At 41.4% G+C, this 23813-nt stretch overlaps 2 protein-coding genes across 2 annotated transcripts; one reads left to right on the plus strand and one right to left on the minus strand.

The window, feature by feature from the left end:
- Positions 1 to 10794: 10794 nt before the first annotated feature.
- Positions 10795 to 11811, plus strand: LOC311063020 (E3 ubiquitin-protein ligase TRIM35-like; the record flags this gene model as incomplete). The annotated part of the gene is made up of 1 exon (XM_084082236.1): positions 10795 to 11811. The coding sequence occupies one exon, from the start codon at positions 10795 to 10797 to the stop codon at positions 11809 to 11811; it is 1017 nt and encodes a 338-aa protein (XP_083938362.1).
- Positions 11812 to 14965: 3154 nt separating this feature from the next.
- Positions 14966 to 21995, minus strand: LOC311063695 (transcription factor Sox-11-B-like). Its single transcript, XM_084083240.1, has 3 exons — positions 20987 to 21995; positions 18767 to 19000; positions 14966 to 18281 (listed from the first exon to the last, which is right to left on the minus strand). Exons 1-3 carry the CDS (start codon positions 21814 to 21816, stop codon positions 17996 to 17998), a joined length of 1350 nt encoding a protein of 449 aa, XP_083939366.1. The 5' UTR covers positions 21817 to 21995; the 3' UTR covers positions 14966 to 17995.
- Between the last annotated feature and the right edge of the window lie 1818 nt (positions 21996 to 23813).

The following is a 23813-nucleotide window of genomic DNA, read 5'->3' on the forward strand; positions in this document are numbered from 1 at the left end:
TTTCGGTACTGACGAAAAGTGACGAGTGACGAAAACAGAAAAAAAAAATTCCCCCAAAAACCTGTTAGGAGCACGTTTCAGGCAATTTAAAGCTGATTGGTAGTGATTTTTTTGTGATTGTTTTTTCCCGTTTCGGTAGTGACGAAAAATGACGAGTGACGAAAACAGAAAAAAAATTGTTCCCCCAAAAACCTGTTAGGAGCACGTTTCAGGCAATTTAAAGCTGATTGGTAGTGATTTTTTTGTGATTTTTGTTTTCCGTTTCGGTAGTGACGAAAAGTTACAAGTGACGAAAACAGAAAAAAAAATGTTCCCCAAAAAACCTGTTAGGAGCACGTTTCAGGCAATTTAAAGCTGTTTGGTAGTGATTTTTTTGTGATTTTTTTTTTCTGTTTCGGTAGTGACGAAAAGTGACGAGTGACGAAAACAGAAAAAAATAATTCCCCCAAAAACCTGTTAGGAGCACGTTTCAGGCAATTTAAAGCTGATTGGTAGTGATTTTTTTGTGATTTTTTTTCCCGTTTCGGTACTGACGAAAAGTGACGAGTGACGAAAACAGAAAAAAAATTGTTCCCCCAAAAACCTGTTAGGAGCACGTTTCAGGCAATTTAAAGCTGATTGGTAGTGATTTTTTTGTGAATTTTTTTTTCCGTTTCGGTAGTGACGAAAAGTTACAAGTGACGAAAACAGAAAAAAAATTGTTCCCCCAAGAACCTGTTAGGAGCACGTTTCAGGCAATTTAAAGCTGATTGGTAGTGATTTTTTTGTGATTTTTTTTTTCCGTTTCGGTAGTGACAAAAAGTGACGAGTGACGAAAACAGAAAAAAAATTGTTCCCCCAAAAACCTGTTAGGAGCACGTTTCAGGCAATTTAAAGCTGATTGGTAGTGATTTTTTTGTGATTTTTTTTTTCCGTTTCGGTAATGACGAAAAGTGACGAGTGACGAAAACAGAAAAAAAATTGTTCCCCCAAAAACCTGTTAGGAGCACGTTTCAGGCAATTTAAAGCTGATTGGTAGTGATTTTTTTTTTCCGTTTCGGTAGTGACGACTAGTGACGAGTGACGAAAATAGAAAAAAAAAATGTCCCCCAAAAACCTGTTAGGAGCACGTTTCAGGCAATTTAAAGCTGATTGGTAGTGATTTTTTTGTGATTTTTTTTTTCCGTTTCGGTAGTGACGACTAGTGACGAGTGACGAAAACAGAAACAAAAAATGTCCCCCAAAAACCTGTTACGAGCACGTTTCAGGCAATTTAAAGCTGATTGGTAGTGATTTTTTTGTGAATTTTTTTTCCCGTTTCGGTAGTGACGAAAAGTGACAAGTGACGAAAACAGAAAAAAAGTTGTTCCCCCAAAAACCTGTTAGGAGCACGTTTCAGGCAATTTAAAGCTGATTGGTAGTGATTTTTTTGTGATTTTTTTTTTCCGTTTCGGTAGTGACGAAAAGTGACGAGTGACGAAAACAGAAAAAAAATTGTTCCCCCAAAAACCTGTTAGGAGCACGTTTCAGGCAATTTAAAGCTGATTGGTAGTGATTTTTTTGTGAATTTTTTTTTCCGTTTCGGTATTGACGACTAGTGACGAGTGACGAAAACAGAAAAAAAAATGTTCCCCCAAAAACCTGTTAGGAGCACGTTTCAGGCAATTTAAAGCTGATTGGTAGTGATTTTTTTGTGATTTTTTTTCCCGTTTCGGTAGTGACGAAAAGTGACGAGTGACGAAAACAGAAAAAAAATTGTTCCCCCAAAAACCTGTTAGGAGCACGTTTCAGGCTATTTAAAGCTGATTGGTAGTGATTTTTTTGTGAATTCTTTTTTTCCGTTTCGGTAGTGACGAAAAGTGACGAGTGACGAAAACAGAAAAAAAATTGTTCCCCCAAAAACCTGTTAGGAGCACGTTTCAGGCTATTTAAAGCTGATTGGTAGTGATTTTTTTGTGAATTCTTTTTTCCGTTTCGGTAGTGACGAAAAGTGACGAGTGACGAAAACAGAAAAAAAATGTTCCCCCAAAAACCTTTTAGGAGCACGTTTCAGGCAATTTAAAGCTGATTGGTAGTGATTTTTTTGTGATTTTTTTTTCCGTTTCGGTAGTGACGAAAAGTGACGAGTGACGAAAACAGAAAAAAAAAAGTTCCCCCAAAAACCTGTTAGGAGTACGTTTCAGGCAATTTAAAGTTGATTGGTAGTGACTTTTTTTTTGGTCCCTAACATTCATCGAGCTCTGGACTTAGTCATTTTTTTTCCGTTCCGGTAGTGACACAATGGTGTCACTACCGAAACGAAAAAAAAATGGTTCCCCCAAAAACCTGTTAGGAGTACGTTTCAGGCAATTTAGAGTTGATTGGTAGTACTTTGTTGTGACTTTTTTTTTCCGTCCCTTACATTCATCGAGCTCTGGACTTAGTAAATTTATTTTTTCACCATTGTGTCACTACCGAAACGAAAGTTTGTCACTACCGAAACGAAAGTTAAATCCGAAAAAATCACTAAGTGTGGAGGCCCAAATCGTCCCCCCGAAAACCTGTTAGGAGTACGTTTCAGGCAATTTAGAGTTGATTGGTAGTACTTTGTAGTGACACTTTTTTTGGTCCCTAACATTCATCGAGCTCTGGAGCTCAGGACATTCACAGTTCAAAAATTCCACCTTACTGTGGACACGCATGCTTGAGATTTTTATTTTTTAAATAATTTGTAGTTTTGGAGATATTTAACTTTAAGCGCCCCATGTATTGTCGATGCGGCAATGGACATTTAAAGGCAGGCCTACAACTACATACTTACGCCTAGTAACCTCATTCATACTTTAAAATGTTCAACTTACTGTGGACATGTTTGCCTGAAAAGGAATCTTTGAAATGTTGCATAGTTTTAGAATTGTACTCCTTTAAAAGTTCAGAGATTTAGAATGGAGGCGGATGGAAGGTTTTGGGACCTCAAAAAAACACTTTCACCTAGAAACTCCATTCACAGTTCAAAAATTCCACCTTACTGTGGACTTGCATGCTTGAGATTTTTTCTTTGAAATCATTTATAGTTTGGGAGATATTTAACTTTAAGCGCCCCATGTATTGTCGATGCGGCAATGGACATTTAAAGGCAGGCTTACAACTACATACTTACGCCTAGTAACCTCATTCATACTTTAAAATGTTCATCTTACTGTGGACATGTTTGCCTGAAAAGGAATCTTTGAAATGTTGCATAGTTTTAGAATTGTACTCCTTTAAAAGTTCAGAGATTTAGAATGGGGGCGGATGGAAGGTTTTGGGACCCTAAAAAACACTTTCACCTAGAAACTCCATTCACAGTTAAAAAAATCCACCTTACTGTGGACATGCATGCTTGAGAAACTTTTTTTAAAAATCATTTGTAGTTTCGGAGATATTTAACTTTAAGCGCCCCATGTATTGTCGATGCGGCAATGGACATTTAAAGGCAGGCTTACAACTACATACTTACGCCTAGTAACATCATTCATACTTTAAAATGTTCATCTTACTGTGGACATGTTTGCCTGAAAAGGAATCTTTGAAATGTTGCATAGTTTTAGAATTGTACTCCTTTAAAAGTTCAGAGATTTATAAGGCGGATGGAAGGTTTTGGGACCTCAAAAAAACACTTTCACCTAGAAACTCCATTCACAGTACAAAAATTCCCCCTTACTGTGGAAATGACACCATTGTGTCACTACCGAAACGAAGTTAAATCCGAAAGTGTGGAGGCAAAAAAAAAAAATGTTCCCCCAAAAACCTGTTAGGAGTACGTTTCAGGCAATTTAAAGTTGATTGGTAGTGACTTTTTTTTTGGTCCCTAACATTCATCGAGCTCTGGACTTCGTTTTTTTTTTTCCGTTTCGGTAGTGACACAATGGTGTCACTACCGAAACGAAAAAAGAAATGGTTCCCCCAAAAACCTGTTAGGAGTACGTTTCAGGCAATTTAAAGTTGATTGGTAGTGACTTTTTTTTTGGTCCCAAACATTCATCGAGCTCTGGACTTAGAATTTTTTTTTCCGTTTCGGTAGTGACACTACCGAAACGAAAAAAAAAAAAATCCCCCAAAAACCTGTTAGGAGTACGTTTCAGGCAATTTAAAGTTGATTGGTAGTGACTTTTTTGTGAATTTTTTTTCCGTTTCGGTAGTGACACTACCGAAACGAAAAAAAAATTGTTCCCCCAAAAACCTGTTAGGAGTACGTTTCAGGCAATTTAAAGTTGATTGGTAGTGACTTTTTTGTGATTTTTTTTTTCCGTTTCGGTAGTGACACTACCGAAACGAAAAAAAAATCGTCCTCCCAAAAAGGTTTTTGGGGGGACGATTTTGGCCTCCACACTTAGTGATTTTTTCGGATTTAACTTTCGTTTCGGTACAATGGTGAAAAAAAAAAGTCACTACAAAGTACTACCAATCAACTCTAAATTGCCTGAAACGTACTCCTAACAGGATTTTGGGAGGACGATTTTGGCCTCCACACTTAGTGCTTATTTCGGATTTAACTTTCGTTTCGGTACAATGGTGAAAAAAAAAAGTCACTACAAAGTACTACCAATCAACTCTAAATTGCCTGAAACGCACTCCTAACAGGATTTTGGGAGGACGATTTTGGCCTCCACACTTAGTGCTTTTTTCAGATTTAACTTTCGTTTCGGTACAATGGTGAAAAAAAAAAGTCACTACAAAGTACTACCAATCAACTCTAAATTGCCTGAAACGTACTCCTAACAGGTTTTTGGGGAGACAATTTTGGCCTCAACACTTAGTGCTTTTTTCGGATTTAACTTTCGTTTCGGTACAATGGTGTACTGAAACGAAAGTTTCGGTACAATGTTGAAAAAAAAAAAGTCACGACAAAGTACTACTTTCGTTTCGGTACAATGGTGTACCGAAACGAAATTTTCGGTACAATGGTGAAAAAAAAAAAGTCACTACAAAGTACTACCAATCAACTCTAATTTGCCTGAAACGTACTCATAACAGGTTTTTGGGGGGACGATTTTGGCCTCCACACTTAGTGATTTTTTCGGATTTAACTTTCGTTTCGGTAAAATACATTTTACCGAAACGAAAATTACTAATCAACTCTAAATTACCTCAAACGTACTCCTAACAGGTTTTTGGGAGGACGATTTTGGCCTCCACACTTAGTGATTTTTTCGGATTTAACTTTCGTTTCGGTACAATGGTGAAAAAAAAAAAAGTCACTTCAAAGTACTACCAATCAACTCTAAATTGCCTGAAATGTATTCCTAACAGGATTTTGGGAGGACGATTTTGGCCTCCACACTTAGTGCTTTTTTCGGATTTAACTTTCGTTTCGGTACAATGGTGGAAAAAAAAAAGTCACTACAAAGTACTACCAATCTACTCTAAATTACCTCAAACGTACTCCTAACAGGTTTTTGGGAGGACGATTTTGGCCTCCACACTTAGTGATTTTTTCGGATTTAACTTTCGTTTCGGTACAATGGTGAAAAAAAAAAAAGTCACTTCAAAGTACTACCAATCAACTCTAAATTGCCTGAAATGTATTCCTAACAGGATTTTGGGAGGACGATTTTGGCCTCCACACTTAGTGCTTTTTTCGGATTTAACTTTCGTTTCGGTACAATGGTGGAAAAAAAAAAGTCACTACAAAGTACTACCAATCTACTCTAAATTACCTGAAACGTACTCCTAACAGGTTTTTGGGGAGACGATTTTGGCCTCAACACTTGGTGCTTTTTTCGGATTTAACTTTCGTTTCGGTAGTGACAAACTTTCGTTTCGGTAGTGACACAATGGTGAGAAAAAAAAAGTCACTACTAAGTACTACCAATCAACTCTAAATTGCCTGAAACGTACTCCTAACAGGTTTTTGGGGAGACAATTTTGGCCTCAACACTTAGTGCTTTTTTCGGATTTAACTTTCGTTTCGGTACAATGGTGAAAAAAAAAAGTCACTACAAAGTACTACCAATCAACTCTAAATTGCCTGAAACGTACTCCTAACAGGATTTTGAGAGGACGATTTTGGCCTCCACACTTAGTGCTTTTTTCGGATTTAACTTTCGTTTCGGTAGTGACATACTTTCGTTTCGGTAGAATGGTGAAAAAAAAAAAAAGTCACTACAAAGTACTACCAATCAACTCTAAATTGCCTGAAACGTACTCCTAACAGGATTTTGGGAGGACGATTTTGGCCTCCACACTTAATGCTTTTTTCGGATTTAACTTTCGTTTCGGTAGTGACAAACTTTCGTTTCGGTAGTGACACAATGGTGAAAAAAAAAAGTCACTACAAAGTACTACCAATCAACTCTAAATTGCCTGAAACGTACTCCCAACAGGATTTTGGGAGGACGATTTTGGCCTCCACACTAAGTGATTTTTTCGGATTTAACTTTCGTTTCGGTAAAATAAATTTTACCGAAACGAAAATTACTAATCAACTCTAAATTACCTGAAACGTACTCCTAACAGGTTTTTGGGGGGACGATTTTGGCCTCCACACTTTTTTCGGATTTAACTTTCGTTTCGGTAGAATGGTGAAAAAAAAAAAAAGTCACTACAAAGTACTACCAATCAACTCTAAATTGCCTGAAACGTACTCCTAACAGGATTTTGGGAGGACGATTTTGGCCTCCACACTTAGTGCTTTTTTCGGATTTAACTTTCGTTTCGGTAGTGACAAACTTTCGTTTCGGTAGTGACACAATGGTGAAAAAAAAAAAGTCACTACAAAGTATTACCAATCAACTCTAAATTGCCTCAAACGTACTCCTAACAGGATTTTGGGAGGACGATTTTGGCCTCCACACTTAGTGCTTTTTTCGGATTTAACTTTCGTTTCGGTACAATGGTGAAACAAAAAAAGTCACTACAAAGTACTACCAATCAACTCTAAATTACCTGAAACGTACTCCTAACAGGTTTTTGGGGAGACAATTTTGGCCTCAACACTTAGTGCTTTTTTCGGATTTAACTTTCGTTTCGGTACAATGGTGAAAAAAAAAAGTCACTACAAAGTACTACCAATCAACTCTAAATTGCCTGAAACGTACTCCTAACAGGATTTTGAGAGGACGATTTTTGCCTCCACACTTGGTGCTTTTTTCGGATTTAACTTTCGTTTCGGTAGTGACAAACTTTCGTTTCGGTAGTGACACAATGGTGGAAAAAAAAAGGCACTACAAAGTACTACCAATCAACTCTAAATTGCCTCAAACATACTCCTAACAGGATTTTGGGAGGACGATTTTGGCCTCCACACTTAGTGCTTTTTTCGGATTTAACTTTCTTTTCGGTACAATGGTGGGAAAAAAAAGTCACTACAAAGTACTACCAATCAACTCTAAATTGCCTGAAACGTACTCCTAACAGGATTTTGGGAGGACGATTTTGGCCTCCACACTTAGTGCTTTTTTCGGATATAACTTTCGTTTCGGTAGTGACATACTTTAGTTTCGATATTGATACAATGGTGAAAAATATAGAAAATATAGTCACTACAAAGTACTACCAATCAACTCTAAATTGCCTCAAACGTACTCCTAACAGGATTTTTGGAGGACGATTTTGGCCTCCACACTTGGTGCTTTTTTCGGATTTAACTTTCGTTTCGGTACAATGGTGGAAAAAAAAAAGTCACTACAAAGTAAGTCCCAAGACTCAAGACGCAAAAGAGTCTTGAGTCGAACGAATTACTCCCGCGGAGACATCAAATTTCTCTTTTGGGCCTTAAGTCCCAAGACTCAAGGCCCAAAAGAGAAATTTGATGTCTCCGTGGGAGTAATTTGTTCGACTCAAGACCCAAAAGAAGGTGAACTGACTGTAATGATTCAAAATGTCATATGTCATAAATGTCATACATAGAATAGAAACCCCATTGAAACTTTAAAATGTTCATCCTAATATGGACATTTTTGCCTGAAAAGGGATCTTTGAAATGTTTCATTGTTTTAGAATAGTACTCCTTTAAAAGTTCAGAGATTTATAATGGAGGTCGATGGAAGATTTTGGGACCTCAAAAAAATACTTTCACCTAGAAACTCCATTCACTGTTAAAAAAATCCACCTTACTGTGGGCATGCATCCTTGAGATGTTGTACTTTGAAATGATTTGTAGTTTTTGAAATATTTAACTTTAAGCGCCCAATGCATTGTCAATGGCAATGGACATTTAAAGGGGGAAAAGTACAAACTTTGGCTTTTACCTTTATCTAATCTTTCTTTGGGGGGGGGGGGGGGGGGGGGCACACACGCAATAACCCCACATTTGCAAGACCACTTTGGTAGAGGTTTGGGTTGTTTAGTTACCTTGCCATCATGATGTAACTCCAAAGGGGGACAAGAAATAATTTCTCCATTGACTAGAAATTGATCATTTAAAATATGCTCCTCAATGACTTACATTCAGTGAAGAGGCTCCTTTAAACCCGTAACTAATAATATATCGGTTATATATATATATATATATATATATGTGTGTCAGACATTTTTCATAATATAAAAAAAAATCTGTAATATATTATCAAACATCTAACAACAATATGAACTATTGTGTTAACAGAGTGACTGACATATCACATGAGTCATTGTGAAACAATTATGATTCATGGTCACACACTATTTCAGTAATATAATTAATTTGATTTCATTTTTATTTGAATGCAGGGTCATTCAAATGAGTCCATATACAAAGACATGTGTTGAATTAACTGTGGAAAAACTTGAATAACAAAGGCACTGGATTAAGTAAGCTTGGCTGTTAGCCTGCTCCTGACCAGGCTAACTTCACAGCTAAATTGCCATGGTAACTAAGGTAAGCTTGCTTCAATTCTCTTTTGTGGAATCGGATCATGGCTAAACTTAGCCAGGGTGAACTGGCTAAACTAATCTTCAAGATAATTCAGCTTTCATGGAACCGATTCAGCCCTAATCCTGGCTAAATTAAGCCAGGATAGGTGTTAAAGCCAGGCTTTAGCTCTAATTCACCTTTCGAGGAACAGGCCCAAGCTTACTTAATCCAGTGCCTTTGTTCTTCAAGTCTTTCCACAGTTAATTCAACACATGTGTTTGTATATGGACTCATTTGAATGACCCTGCATTCAAATAAAATGAAATCAATACAATAAGATATAATCAAATGAATGATATTACTGAAATAGTGTGTGACCATGAATCATAATTGTTTCACAATGACTTGTGTGATATGTCAGTCACTCTGTTAACACTATAGTTCATATTGCTGTTAGATGTTTGATAATATATTACAGATTTTTTTTTTTATATTATGAAAAATGTCTGACACACACACACACACACACACACACACACACACACATATATATATATATATATATATATATATATATATATATATATATATATATATATATATATATATATATATATATATATATATATATATATATATATATAACCGATATATTATTAGTTACGGGTTTAAAGGAGCCTCTTCACTGAATGTAAGTCAATGAGGAGAATATTTTAAATTATCAATTTCTAGTCAATGGAGAAATCATTTTTTATTTCTTGTCCACCTTTGGAGTTACATCATGATGGCAAGGTAACTAACCCAAACCTCTACCAAAGTGATCTTGCAAATGTGGGGTTACTGCGTGTCATCCCGTCGCGGCCCCCGTCGCGGCCAACCCCCCCCCCCACACACACACACTCACTCTGTGTGTGCTTGCAATACTTTGCCACGCTTTCTCCCTGGATCTATTTATTGCGGTCGCGTTTCCTTTCTTGCTTTATACATTTTACTTCCTTGTATGATTTCATGAGCTGCTGCAGTGCTGCTGTTCAGCCACAGAGAAGAACGCCACTCTGGTTTTGGACTCCATGATTGGTCAAGTTCAAGGATTCTGCTATCGACTTTCATGGTCTTTTATAGAAATACGTGAAGCCTGGCTTCACTATCCTGGCTCGACACAGCCTGGCTTGACAAGGCCTAGCTCGACAAAGTCGCTCCTTTTTAGCCTGGCTTGGCGTTCGTGGAACCGAATAAACCAGGCTATACGGACCCGACTTTGTCAAGCCTGGATTTGACTTAAGGCCAGGCTTATTTAATTCACCTTTCGAGGAACAGGACCCAGGTCTATTTAGACTTTAACAAGAAGCAGGGTTCGAAGTGAACGTGAACGTCAGGGAACATGTGTTAACACCGCTTGACTTCCTGTCTTGAGCAGAGTGTGTGTTGCTTCGCTCAGAGACTAAATGGCTGACCATGTGTCTTTTTCAGAAGAGGATTTGTCCTGTCCTGTGTGCAGTGGTGCCGGAGCCTGTTTAATTAAAGGACAATTTGTCCTTTAATTTGTTTTCAGTCCAGCCCAAAAAAAAAAAAAAAAAAAAAGTTTTTTTAAAATTATTTTTTATAAATAATAAAATCAGTCCAGTCCCCCGCACCTCGCGACCACCGCGCGCGCGAGGCGAACCGAATTAACCGAAATAACCGCATTATCCCCCCCAAAAATCAACAAATCCACCCGAAATAACCACAAAATTTTCGCGCGCGCGCGCCCGTGGTCCACATGCACGCGCGTGTCCCGGATGTGTCCCCCCATCTCATATTCCGTTCCGGCGCCCATGCCTGTGTGTCATGACGTATTTAAAGATCCTGTTCTCCTGTCATGTAGCCACAGCTTCTATAAAGCCTGTCTGCAGGAATGGTGGAAGCATAAGGAAATAAAGAAATGTCCAGTTTGTAAGAAAATACATGAAAGAACATACCCACCCTGTAACCTGGCTCTGAAGAACCTGTGTGAGACTTTCATGAAGGAGAAAGGCTAGAAAATGGATCCCAAGGAGGGAGCAGAGGAATCACTGGGGCTCTTACAGAAGAAACTGAACGTCTTTACTAAAATTAAAACAAACTGCGACCAAACAGCGGAACACATTAAGGTCCAGGTCCAGAACACAGAGAGGAAGATTAAGGAACAGTTTAAGAAGCTTCATCATTTTCTACAAGAGGAAGAGGGGGCTAGGATTGCTGCACTGAGGGAGGAAGAGAAGCAGAAGAGTCAGATTATGAAGGAGTGGATTGAGGGTCTGAACCGAGATCTATCAACCCTTTCAAACACAATCAGAGCCATAGAGGAGGAGCTAAGAGCTGAACATGTCACACAGATCTACAAGACCACAGTGGAAAGAGTCCAGTTCACGCTGCATGACCCACAGCTGGTCTCTGGAGCACTGATAGACGAGGCCAAACACCTGGGCAACCTGACCTTCAGAGTCTGGGACAAGATGAAGGACATTGTCTCCTACACTCCCGTCATTCTGGACCCCAACACTGCCCATCCAGAATACATCCTGTCTGATGATCTGACCAGTGTGAGAGATGAAGAGGAACAGCAGCTTCCTGAGAACCCAGAGAGGTTTGACCACTATGGCTATGTCCTGGGTTCTGAGGGCTTTAACTCCGGGACACACAGCTGGGATGTTGAGGTTGGAGACAATACAGACTGGTCATTGGGTGTGTTAGCAGAGTCTTACCAGAGGAAGGGAGAGGGAAGGGGTCAATACTGGGGAATAATGTTAGATGAAGGTAAATACACAGCACGCTCCAGATCAGGGCCAGTCACTCTTTCATTGAAGCAGAATCCTTGGAGGATCAGAGTCCAGTTGGACTGGAATGAAGGAAAGCTGTCATTTTCTGATCCTGATACTAACACACACATGCACACCTTCACACACACTTTCACTGACACACTCTTTCCACAAATTTACACTGGTCAGACTCTGAACATGTTACCAGATCAGTGTAACTGTGGAATAATGCAGTTAGACATTGAAAATGATAAGACATAGACTGTTCTACTTTTGACACTGCTAAACCCGCACCCGCTGCCCACTAGCCGGGAACTTCTGCCCATTATCCGTGAATTAGGGATAAGGGAGCTGGCACTGTCCCTAAACGATATTTTGCGCCCGCTACACCCGCTATTCATTATGCTGACAACCATATTTGCGCCTGGAGGTGTGGCCGTGGGCGTGTTGTTGCATCTATTTTGCCCACACACATTTGGGAAAGTGTATAGTGGAATCTAAAACCTCTACTCTCTACTAATTATCAATACATCTCTGTGATTCTATTTGTCCTATAATCAGAAGGGAGAGTGTCAATTGTGTTTATATAACATGATAGTCTATTTAAAGAAGACAATTTGTACGTCGCACAATGCAATGCTCTCCAAATTACACACGTCAGTTTTATTCATCGATTACGCACAAAATAATGAACTGATTACAAAACTAGAAAATGTGCTCCTTGGAGCACAGGTCTCCGCCAGTACTGTTCCTGATTGATCCTGTCTTACCTATTTATATTACATATTGTCACGTGTCACTTGACCAATGTTAGCTTAGCTTCAAAAAATATAAATGATTTTTTGAAGCACATTAGCTATTTATAGGTTTTTATGCCATCATGCGTCTCGCTAACCAATCAAAGCATTGGTGACAACATATTGTCACGCGTCACATGAAGCTTGACCAATGTTAGCTTGGCTGAGAAGGGCGGACACACGGAAGGACGGAGACGAAAACATACTCTCCACCTCTGGCGGAGACGAATATTATTATCTCTAATCAGCGACGTGTAGGTGATACCTATGTCTATCAAATGTGTTTTTATTGAAAGGCAATCAAAGGCTAGAGCTTTGAAAGCAAACATGTATGGTTTCCATGTTAAATCCCCACAGTGCGCTGTTGCGGTTGCCAGAATTTGCGAGAGGAATAAGCAACCTGGTCTCTGAAAACAAGCCCAAAAGAAGCGCAGAAGCCCTGGAGGATCAGAGTCCAACTGGACTGGAACAGAGGAAAACTGAACTTCTCTGATCCTGATACTAACACACGCCTACAGACACACACTTTCACTGACACACTCTTTCCATACACAGTGATGTTGCTAGGTTTTCAATGTAATGGGTCCTGGGATGCAAGGGTGGTCTTTTAGATGGGTCCCAGGGACATTTTATGGGTCCCCAATTACACGTCCCCCCCCCTATCGTTTTCTTTGATCTCCAATCTCCATATCTTCTATGCGTGTGTGACTGTGTACATTATATCCTGATGCAGTGGATCTCAACCTTTTCAGGCAGCGACCCCCCAAAATAATCATATTTTAACTGGGGACCCCCCACCCTGAGGAATTAGGAGTTGAGGCACTTAATTTAGTTTGATTCAGTTCCACAGATACATATTGTGAAAATAGCAGATCTAGATCAGTGCGACCCGTTCCTGCTTTTCAAGACCGATACCGATATATATACATATATTAAAAAATCATAAATATATTTTTTCAAATGTATATGATTCTGTAGTATTAGCACACCTTATGGTAAGAAATACTAGTAGTGGGCAACAGGTGGATTTAACATACCTTTGACCAATAGAATACATTTAATCATAGAACCTTTTAATCATTATTATTATTTTATTTTGTATTATTTATGAATGTAGAATTTATTTTTACTATTTATTGTGTAGACTGAAAACACTGGCTTACAGTGGAAGTATTGGCAAATAAAGAAATAGGAATTCAAGAAATAATGAAGACAAATACTGACAATGCCTATGAACATTGGCTTGCAGTTATTGCACATAGTCAACATGCAATAATACTATTAGGCTTGTCATTGAGAAAGGAAAATAAAGTTGTCTTTTTGAGGAGAAGTGGAACCTTATAAGTCACTTTAAGTTTAGCATGAGGGAGGGTCTACCCTCTTCTGGGAATTAATTGTTATGATATCTCTAAGCTACATAAAACATCCAGTTGCCTATTAAACATACACAAGACACAGACGATAGACAACCGGTTACTTACAGCTGCCATTAATTAGTGCTTTTGTTTGCCTTTGTGGTCAAATCAGGGTCAAATGCATAGGATCAACGAGCCATCGTTAACCTGCTAATGTTACACAGCTGATTGGCAACATGCGTTAATCCACCACTCACTCTGATCTCCAAGCAAGTGGGAGAACACTCTAAAATCGGGGATTTTACTTTGGCTGGTCAATTTAAGATGACAACAGCAACAAAGATTAGTAGTAGACCTGTATGTATGATGATCAGTTATTATTCCAGACAGTGGTCTATCCAAGACGTTTTAACACGTTTAAGAGCAGGTCCTCATGCCGTCTCTCTCTCTCTCTCTCTCTGTGTGTGTAGCGTAGACTAACAGCGAGGGGCTGTGCTGCTGCTTCTGCCACACAACGCCGTTTAACCGAGTTATACTTCTCCAGTACAACGGTGTCTAACCGGAGAGTTATACTTCTCCACCAACGGTGCCTAACCGAGAGAGTCCATGTAGATCACAGCTGACAAATATTATATATTATCGGAGCTAATCGGAGCTGCGTCCCATGGACGCACTAGAGTTGTCATGAATGCGTCCTTTCGCAATATGGTGCGTCAGCGACGCAGGACGCAGGCCTACGAGCATCTCTGCATACATTGATAATGTTGATGGTGCTCTCCCTCTGAAGATGTTAACCATGAAGATTGGTGCAATTTAAGAGTCACAATAGGGGAATGTCAAAAGCAGAGGCATGGAAATAACCAATCTACAAGCACACATCGCGCCACCCTAAATATCTTTGCTGAAAGTATAGCTCACAACGTAGATCGGCGATTTTCCTGTGAAAGTTTTCCACAGAATATGGATGCTGGGGTTTACATTTAAGACCAATGTATCAATACCAAAAAGAAAGAAATATAAATCTTGTGGGATGTTTCACTTTTTAAAACCTTGTTTTCACAAAAACAAATGTAAGACCTTTTCAGACTTCTTAAAGGAGCGACAGAAGCCCTGGAAACCTTCTCGGTTCTCCGTCACGCGATGCGACGGGACTCGGGTCAGAGGTCAAATGACACAAACGTTCCATTCAATCAATTCAGTTCCAGCTGATTTATTCAGTCGTCATAGCAACGGTACAGACTCAATCAGAACAACAAGTAACGCAATTCTTTTGCTACAAAAAAAATAAAAAAACGTGGTCCTTAAAGAATCTATATTGCACAAAATAATGAAGGAAAAACATCTGCCATTGAGGTTGATATATATATATATACACACATATATATATATATAAAAAAAGAAAACAAAAATCCATTTTCACATCTGCTATCTCGGACCCAATCATACCAAATATACATAAACTCCTAGCGTTTTAATTTCATTATCTTACAGAACATATACAATCTATGCCAACGTCCGTGAACATCGGAGCTACTCGTTTTGTACATTTCATAGCATTAAAACAATCGCAAGGCAACATTTTTGACATCCTGTGATCCTTGCATGCTTAAATGAAAGGAAAAAAAACAATAATAATATTCAGAATAACATTAATAAACATGAAACTGCGTAGAAGTGCCTGAAAAAAAACCTCGCGGCTCGCTGGGAGCAACAGTGAGGAGAACATTCCCTTTTGAACTGTACAAAAATATGCCTGAAAATATTTATACCTTTTTTGGGGGGATTTTTAAAAAGATGAGGTATGCTGTTGGTCATGTATCAAAAAACGTTTCCTGCAAACACCGGTGTCGATTTATTTGAACTGTGGCTTTTTTTAAATCGACACTTGAACGGGGAACTGAAATATAAAACACAGAATAACTTGTGAAATCAAATAAAAATCATATAAAACTAGGGCTGCTGGGCAATATGGCGATATTGTATCGATATTTGTGATATGAGACTAGATATCGTGATATGGCATGACTGTTGTCTTTTTCCTGATTTAAATCACTTGTGCCTCATTTTATATTGTCAGAACTTTTCCAAAACAGCATTTTACATTTTTGAAAAAAAATAATGTATAGAATCGTCACACAACACAATATTATCGTCACAATATCGATATTGAGGTATTTGTGATATTTTTTGTCCATATTGCCCTGCCCTACATGAAACTGTTTGATTTTGGTTTGAAAACAGTTATTCGTCCTGAACAGTTGTATTTATTGTAAAGTTAGTGGTTGTGATCCAGTGGTTCTCAACCTTTTCAGGCCATGCCCGCCCCCAAAATAATCATATTTGAACTGGGGACCTCCCCCACCCCGACAAGCACTTGGAATTGGAGGAGTTGCGGCATTACATTTAGTTTGACTCGGTTCCACAGATAAATATTGTGAAAATAGCAGATCTACAGGCTCACAACGCCTCACATTGCGAGGCGCTGTGAGCTTGTAGATCGGCTATTTTCAAAAAATGTGCGTCTTATATTATTTTACAATTTGGCCAATGTTTCACCAGTTTCTATAGTATAGTTTGTTGATTACTTTTGATGCAGTAATGACCTTTTTCGAGGAATTTAAGAAGCCCCCCCCCCCCAAAATCATGTGACCCACAGGTTGAGAACCACTGTTGTGATCGATGGACCCCAGCCGTTGAAAAGGGTTGAAAAGGATGCGAGACCCCCACCGTTAACCCAGTAGGGTGGGGTGGGGGTGGGGGGCTTGTGATGGATGGCAATGCATAGTTCTGACCCCCAAACCCTGTCACTGTAAAATCCACAGTGTCTTATTGGTGTGGTTTCCAAACGTCTTTTTGTATTCATGTCAAGGACACCCCGGCGTGGGATTGCATTTGGGGCCACAGAACACCCCATAACTTTTTTTCAGAGGGTACAAATGTACACTCTCAACGGATAAACAGACCCGCAACGGGTCCATTTGAGACGCAATTAGGCACGAAACCATTTAATAGGGCTCTGTCTGTAGCCAGATGCACATCAACTTCCTTAGGGGTCCTTGACATGAACATGTTTGTGAAGCACTCTTGAGTTAAATTAACAGAGTTCCACTTAATCCTGGGAAGAAAAAAGAAAAGAAGAAAAAAAGTGTTCATTCTCCATACTGTCGTTGCGTTCGTGTTCATTTCCACCAGAATGGGAACCAGAGAACCCCACAGATCCATTGTGAGTTCCCATTTTGATGTGTCCCGGTTTTCAACCAATACCAACTTGGCATACCGGTTTGTGTAATCAAATCAACGTGTTCTTCTTTTTTTTTCCTCTCAAATCGATTAGAATTGATTTCATACTTTTTTTCCCCTTTCCTTTTCAAAATGTCTGTGAAACCATGGGAAACCGGTGGTCTAGGACAGTCCAGAAAACATCTGGCATTGATCGGGCTGTAGTTGGGTCGGTTCATTTCCACCAGAATGGGAAGCAGAACCCCAACACGGTTAGGGTTCTTCTCCACTTCCGTTAACCTGAACTTTACAGAACATGACAAGTTCTGTGATGTGTTTTTTTTTTCTTTTCATTATTAACCAGAACCACCCCTGAAGGGGCAGGTATGGCATAAATAAAACTCATAAAAGAAGCAACAACAAAAAAAGCTGATCTACAAGCTCACAATGCCGTCACCTTGTAGATCGGCTAATTTAGAAAAATAAAGTTCTGAGTTCAGGGTTCCCAGAGGAACCCCCCTCCTGAGCCGTAGTGCAGTGGTTCTCAAAGTGGGGTCCGGGGACCCCCAGGGGTCCTTGAGGGAGTTCTATGGGGTCCCCAGCTAAAATGATAGATAGTTAGGAACCAAATGGACCCTTATGGGTCTGTAACTCAGAGTGTACAAATGGAACTAAATGGACCTATCTTGTATACTCTCTGAGTTAAATTAACATTGATTTTACTATATAAATTGGGGTCCCAGAGATAGAAATGGCATTAAATGGGGGTCCGTAGCCTAATGCATGTCAAACTGGGGGTCCTTGAAATTAAAATGGTTGAGAATCACTGCTAGAGCAGTAAAAAACAATATTCTCTTATGGGGGTCCCTGGTATATCTTTTCAAACGGGGGTCCGCGGGCTGATAAGTGTCAATTTGGGGGTCCTTGACATGAACGAGTTTGAGAACCACTGCCGTAGTGTATGGAAACTAAATCCAAAAGAACCCGTGAAATTGCGTCGCACCTCAACGGAAACGGTTCACTTTAGTTCTTGTTGTCGGGAAGAGAAAAACAAAAAAGCGCTTGGAAACCTGTTCAGTAGGTGAACACCAGATCGGAGAATCGGTCTCCGGCGATCATCTCACTCAGCTCGGGGGTGCAGTAGTCCGGGAAGGAGAAGTGGGACCCCCCCAAGGAGCGCGGCGGGACCCCCTCGCCGAACGACAAGTCCAAGTCCCTGTCCACGAAGCCCAGACACAGGTTGGCGCCGTCCATCATGTGCTCCAGCACCGAGCCGGCTCCGGCGCCGTTCAGGTTCAGACTCAGGTCCAGGAGGAAGTCCTGCTCCGAGTCCTCGGAGGACGAGGACACGGACGCACACCTGGATGGAGGATGGAGATGATGGGGACAAATTAGGACTGGGTCGCTTTTTTCCTCCGACACGGAATCGATACGTTGATTTCGATACCGGTTCCTGAACTATATATATATATATATATATATACATACATATATTTTTATCAACATTACAAATTACAATACAAATCATAGAATATACCTAGTAGTGTATTTAACACAACTTTAATCATGCTGTTAGCTTGAACATTGGGATGTGAATACAAATTTCAATCTGTTTGGCTTTTAGGCTTTAGCCGAGTAAGTTTGTTTGCCTAAACAAAAGTTGTATAAAAATAATAAAGCTTGTAGATCGGCTGTTTTCCCACGATTTGCTGAAAACGTTTGAAAATGTATAAAAATGTTCAACATGGAAGCGATTACGACGATGATACAACAACGGAAAAAAATATAATAACTGATTATTCTAGATGATTGCGATCAGTGCGATCGTGTTGCGACAGGCCTTACCGGTGTGGACGTCTTGATTCCAAGTGATCGGAGGAGGGGAAGGACACCCACGGAGACCTGAAGGATGCCGATGACGACGTCGTCGTTGTTGTGACGTTCTTGGAGCTGTAGAGGCGTTTGGTGTTGCTAGGAACAGGAGCGCTCCAGTGCGTGTCCTCGTACATGCTGCTCTCCGGGCTGGGCTCGCCGGTGGAGCTGAGGGTCGGACTGGCCGGGACCTTGGCGGCGGTGACGCTGTTAGTATGCAGAAGGTGGGAAATAAATTAGTTACATTTACTCAGTTACTATACTACTACTACTAGCAGCTCAGTGGCCTTCTGGTTAGAGTGTCCGTGTCCCTGAGACGGGTCGTACCAAAGACTCTTAAAATGGGATCGACCAGATTTCCAAGGGCTCTATACTTGGCCCCCTCCTGTTTTCACTCTAAACCAGTGGGTCGCAAACTTTATTTCAAGGACCCCCATAACTCTAAGAGTGGTACAGATGGAACCAAATGACTCCATTGGGTTCCAAATGTTAGCCCCAGAATAGGAACGCTATTAGGTTTAAGTTTTAAAGCAACTATAGGCTACTGTCAAGTATATTTGTGAAGATAAAATGCTACTTTCACTCCTTTATACAGTATACAAGCCAAATGTGGAGTATAGCTCTATATTGTGATAGTATTCATTGCTATAGTGTCAGTCCAGTAACAGGGTTCTCCCTGTCCCACCAGCTCTTTAATAAACAGAACATGTATTTTCTGGTCAGGATTCTAATTTCACCTAACCGGAGGGAGAAACTCATACAGGAAAAACTAATGGAATCAAACCAAGACTAAATGAGCCACCAAAATTGGAACTGAAACACTATCATATCGAAGCTGATGAATGAGTTTTCTCTCCTACACTGCAACCCACCTGAACATGTATGTTCTGTTTACTAAAGCAGGGGTCTTCAACGTTTTCAGCCCAAGGACCCCGTGGCTGAGAGCGAGATAAAGCAGGGACCCCCATTATACATTGTATAGAATTTTTTTCATAGACTTCATAGGCAGCATCATAGACGTGTTTCACAGCACTATCATGTTGGATTCATGTTAATGTGTGTTTCCAGACATGTAACCATGCACTTAAACAATACGTATTATACCTGACCTTTCACTCTGTACTTAGCCTGCTCTTTCCCCCCCCCCTATACTAGACCACTTTGCACACAACGACTCGCGCTGCGAGGCGTTGTGCGCTTGTAGATCTGCTATTTTTGGCTAGCGTTCTCCTCAGAATAGGGATTGCTTGGTTGAAGTGGTTAATGTAAAAATCACACAAAGATTTGGCAGACCCCCTGTAGTAACTCTGAGGCCACCCTAGGGGTCCCGGACCCCCTGTTGAAGACCTCTGGATTAAAGAGCTGGAGAGACAGGGCTGTTATTGACACTAGCAATCATTACTAGTGCAATAAAGTGATTTTACTTGAAACATTTAATAAAAAGTTTAACCAAAAACACATCAAAGTTGATTTGAAGTGTAAAAATAGCATAAAATCCATACATTTGAAGAAGCAGCTTTCATAAAAAAAAAACAAATGGTCTTGATATTTCATCAAAGCAAAGATGAAAGCCTCAATTTATGGATTTCTTCAACTAGCTAGAATTAAGCAACAAGACTTTTACTTGAGTACAGCTGTTGTTGGCTGCTGTAGTGGTTCTTAAAGTTGGGGTCCGGGGACCACCAGGGGTCACTGGGGGGCCAGCAAAATGAGTCAACATGGGCATCAAAATAAGTTTATCCACTATAACCCTATATGCACTACCTATTCCTAAATAGCCGATCTACAAGCTCACAATGCATCATCATGAGGAGTATTAATGAAACATTTGAACACAAATCTTGTATGGGGGTGTCTGGCACACCATATTTTTAGATGAAGGGGTCCACAGCCAAATACATATTAATTTGGGGGTTCTTGATATTAAATCTGCCATTTTTGAATATCCAATGTATTCAAAAATGATAGTAGGTTAAAATGATAGTGACACCACATTAACACATTTTGCTGGGGACCCCCTGGACCACCACATTAACACATTTTGCAGGGGACCCCCTGGACCACCACATTAACACATTTTGCAGGGGACCCCCTGGAACCCCACATGAACACATTTTTTGCTTTGAGAAGCAATGATACAAAGCAACCATATGTTTAACTGGGTACAGTGTGATGGTCTAAACGTCAACCTACCTCTGGTCATATGGAAGCCTCTCCTCATCAGACACATATCCATCCTCCTCATCATCATCTTCATCGTCATCATCATCGGAGGATGAAGAGGACGAGGAGGAGTAAGAGATCCTCCGTTTCACCGAGGAGGAGGAGGAGGACGACGAATAGACCGGCGGAGGCGGCTTGAAGCTCAACTTGAACCCGGCGGAGAGGTGCTGGTGCCGGGGTTCAGTGGCGCCAGCGGCCGGTCCGGTGGTCGCGGTGGAGGTCTTAGTACTACTGGCCGTTTTCGACCTCTTCTTCACGGGGATCGGCTTAGCAGCAGCGGCGGCGGGTTTGACCGTGGTGGTCCCTGTGGTGGTCCCTCCACCAACGGGGATCTGGTGCTGTTTCACCGGCGTGGAGGTCTTGAACCCCCCGGTGGCAGAAGAAGACCCACCGGACGCCGCTCCCCCTCCGTCCTGCCCCAGACGGGCTCTCTTCCTGGGCCGGTACTTGTAGTCCGGGTAGTCGGCCATGTGCTGCAGGCGGATCCGCTCTGCCTCCCGGATGAACGGGCTCTTCTCCTGCTCGTCCAGGCTCCTCCACCTCCTCCCCAGCCGCTTGGAGATCTCGGCGTTGTGCAGGTCGGGGCTCCGCTCCATGATGATCCTCCGCTCCACCTTGGACCACACCATGAAGGCATTCATCGGCCTCTTGATGTGGCCCGAGGCCGTCTTACACCACGAGTCCTTCACCACCACCGCGGGTTTACAGAGCTCCGCGTCCCCCCGGGTGGAGAGAGGAGCCGCGGCCGGGTTTGGGTCTCCTTCCTCCGGCTGCAGGCTGCTGTCTGTCCGCTGAACCATGGCGGCGAAAAAAAAGCTTTGATGTTTTAGTACGGTCCGTTACTTTGTATCCTTTTAAAACTTCTGATCTTCTTCCCTTTAAACTTCACCTCCACACCATTCTCTCTATCTCTCACTCACACACACACTCTCACTCTCTGTTTCTCACACACACTCACAGTCACACACACACTCTCTCCCTCTCTCCGTTCCTCTCTTCTCCTCCTAAACTTTCCAGACACTGTTCTCTCTCTCCTCTAAACACAGGTTTCTGCTCAAGTCTCTCTCTTTTTCATGTTCCTCCTCGTCCACCAATAAGGTCTCTCTCGCGTCCCTCCCCCCGGTCGCCGTCGACCAATCACAAATCACCTAGCCCCGCCCCCATGGGGTTTGTGTGTGTGTGTGTGTGTGTGTGTGTGTGTGTGTGTGTGTGTGTGTGTGTGTGTGTGTGTGTGTGTGTGTGCGTGTGTGTGTGTGTGTGTGTGTGTGTGTGTGTGTGTGTGTGTGTGTGTGTGTGTGTGTGTGGGGGGGGGGGGGGGGGCGGGGGGGGGGGGCGGGGCTGTCTTCCAGACATTCCCGTTTAACCCTTTCCTGTCTCTCTCTCTCTCTCTCTCTCTCTCTCTCTCTCTCTCTCTCTCTCTCTCTCTCTCTCTCTCTCTCTCTCTCTCTCTCTCTCTCTCTCTCTCTCTCTCTCTCTCTCTCTCTCTCTCTCTCTCTCTCTCTCTCTCTCTCTCTCTCTCTCGAGGTTTAACTGGGAGAGAGAACAGAGCGGTGTAAGTGGGGGAAGGGCGGGTTTGGGGGGGTGGAGGAGGGGGGAGACTGTCTGGACACAGAATACGAGACGGGAATATTGAATGAGGTTCTTCCAGTCAATGTAAGGATGCATGAGGAGAGGAGAGGAGATAGAAGAGGGGAGGGGAGGAGAGACAGATAGATACAGTAGGAGAGGAGAGGGGAAGAGAGGAGAGGAGACAGGCTGCAACATCAAAGCCCTCTTTCACGAGAAAGCATTGGTTCTGGTTCTGTTGGTGGCGGCCGCGAGCGTGTGTGTGTGTGTGTGTGTGTGTGTGTGTGTGTGTGTGTGTGTGTGTGTGTGTGTGTGTGTGTGTGTGTGTGGTTTGTAGGAATGTGTTTCATGCCAAACAGTGATTTAAACCAAATAAAACACATGTGGTTTTCTTGTAACACAATCTAGGTTTTTTCCTGTATGATCAGGTGCTATGGGTGTGTGTAGATTAATGATAGCAGTGTGTGCACACACACACACACACACACACACACACACACACACACACACACACACACACACACACACACACACACAGACGTTGGCCCAGTGCCCGGTTCATCAAAACGACTCTGAAGTTTGACCCCTAGAGGTCGCTTGTCCCCACTCTGGGTTTACTACTGCACCTCCGCGCACACGCACAGTCGCACGCACGCGCACGCGCACACACACACACACACACACACACACACACACACACACACACACACACACACACACACACACACACACACACACATGGCCAAGTAAGATTATTAACCAATAATTCAACAAAATAGAGAGAGAACACACAATATAATCTATATAATGGCTGATAATACTGTATTGATTATCATTTTTAAATGTGTTTCCTCAGTTGGTATAATGAACAAAGTATGTTCATGTTCTGTTGTTTCAATGAAGTATATTTAAAATGTACAAGCTCGCGCTGTGAGCTTGTATATTAAGCTATATTTTTGAATAGCCAACCAACGTATATACAATATGGATAAAGGGGTGAAAATGTATTAACACCTTTTGTTGGGGACCCCCTGGAACCCCCTCAAGGACCACTGGTGGTCTCGGGACCACTGGTTGAGAACCACTGGTCTGGTGTCATCGGTGGCGAGTGCTTTTTCTTTTTAAAACCACTCAAACCCAATTAAATTCAGTTCAATACAAAAGGAGCTTTATTGGCATGAGAAAACATACGTTTACATTGCCAAAGCAAGTGTCAAAAGCACAATAAAAC

This window comes from Gymnoscopelus microlampas (assembly GCF_963454915.1).
Source record: "Gymnoscopelus microlampas genome assembly, chromosome: 16".
Lineage (NCBI taxonomy): Eukaryota > Metazoa > Chordata > Actinopteri > Myctophiformes > Myctophidae > Gymnoscopelus > Gymnoscopelus microlampas.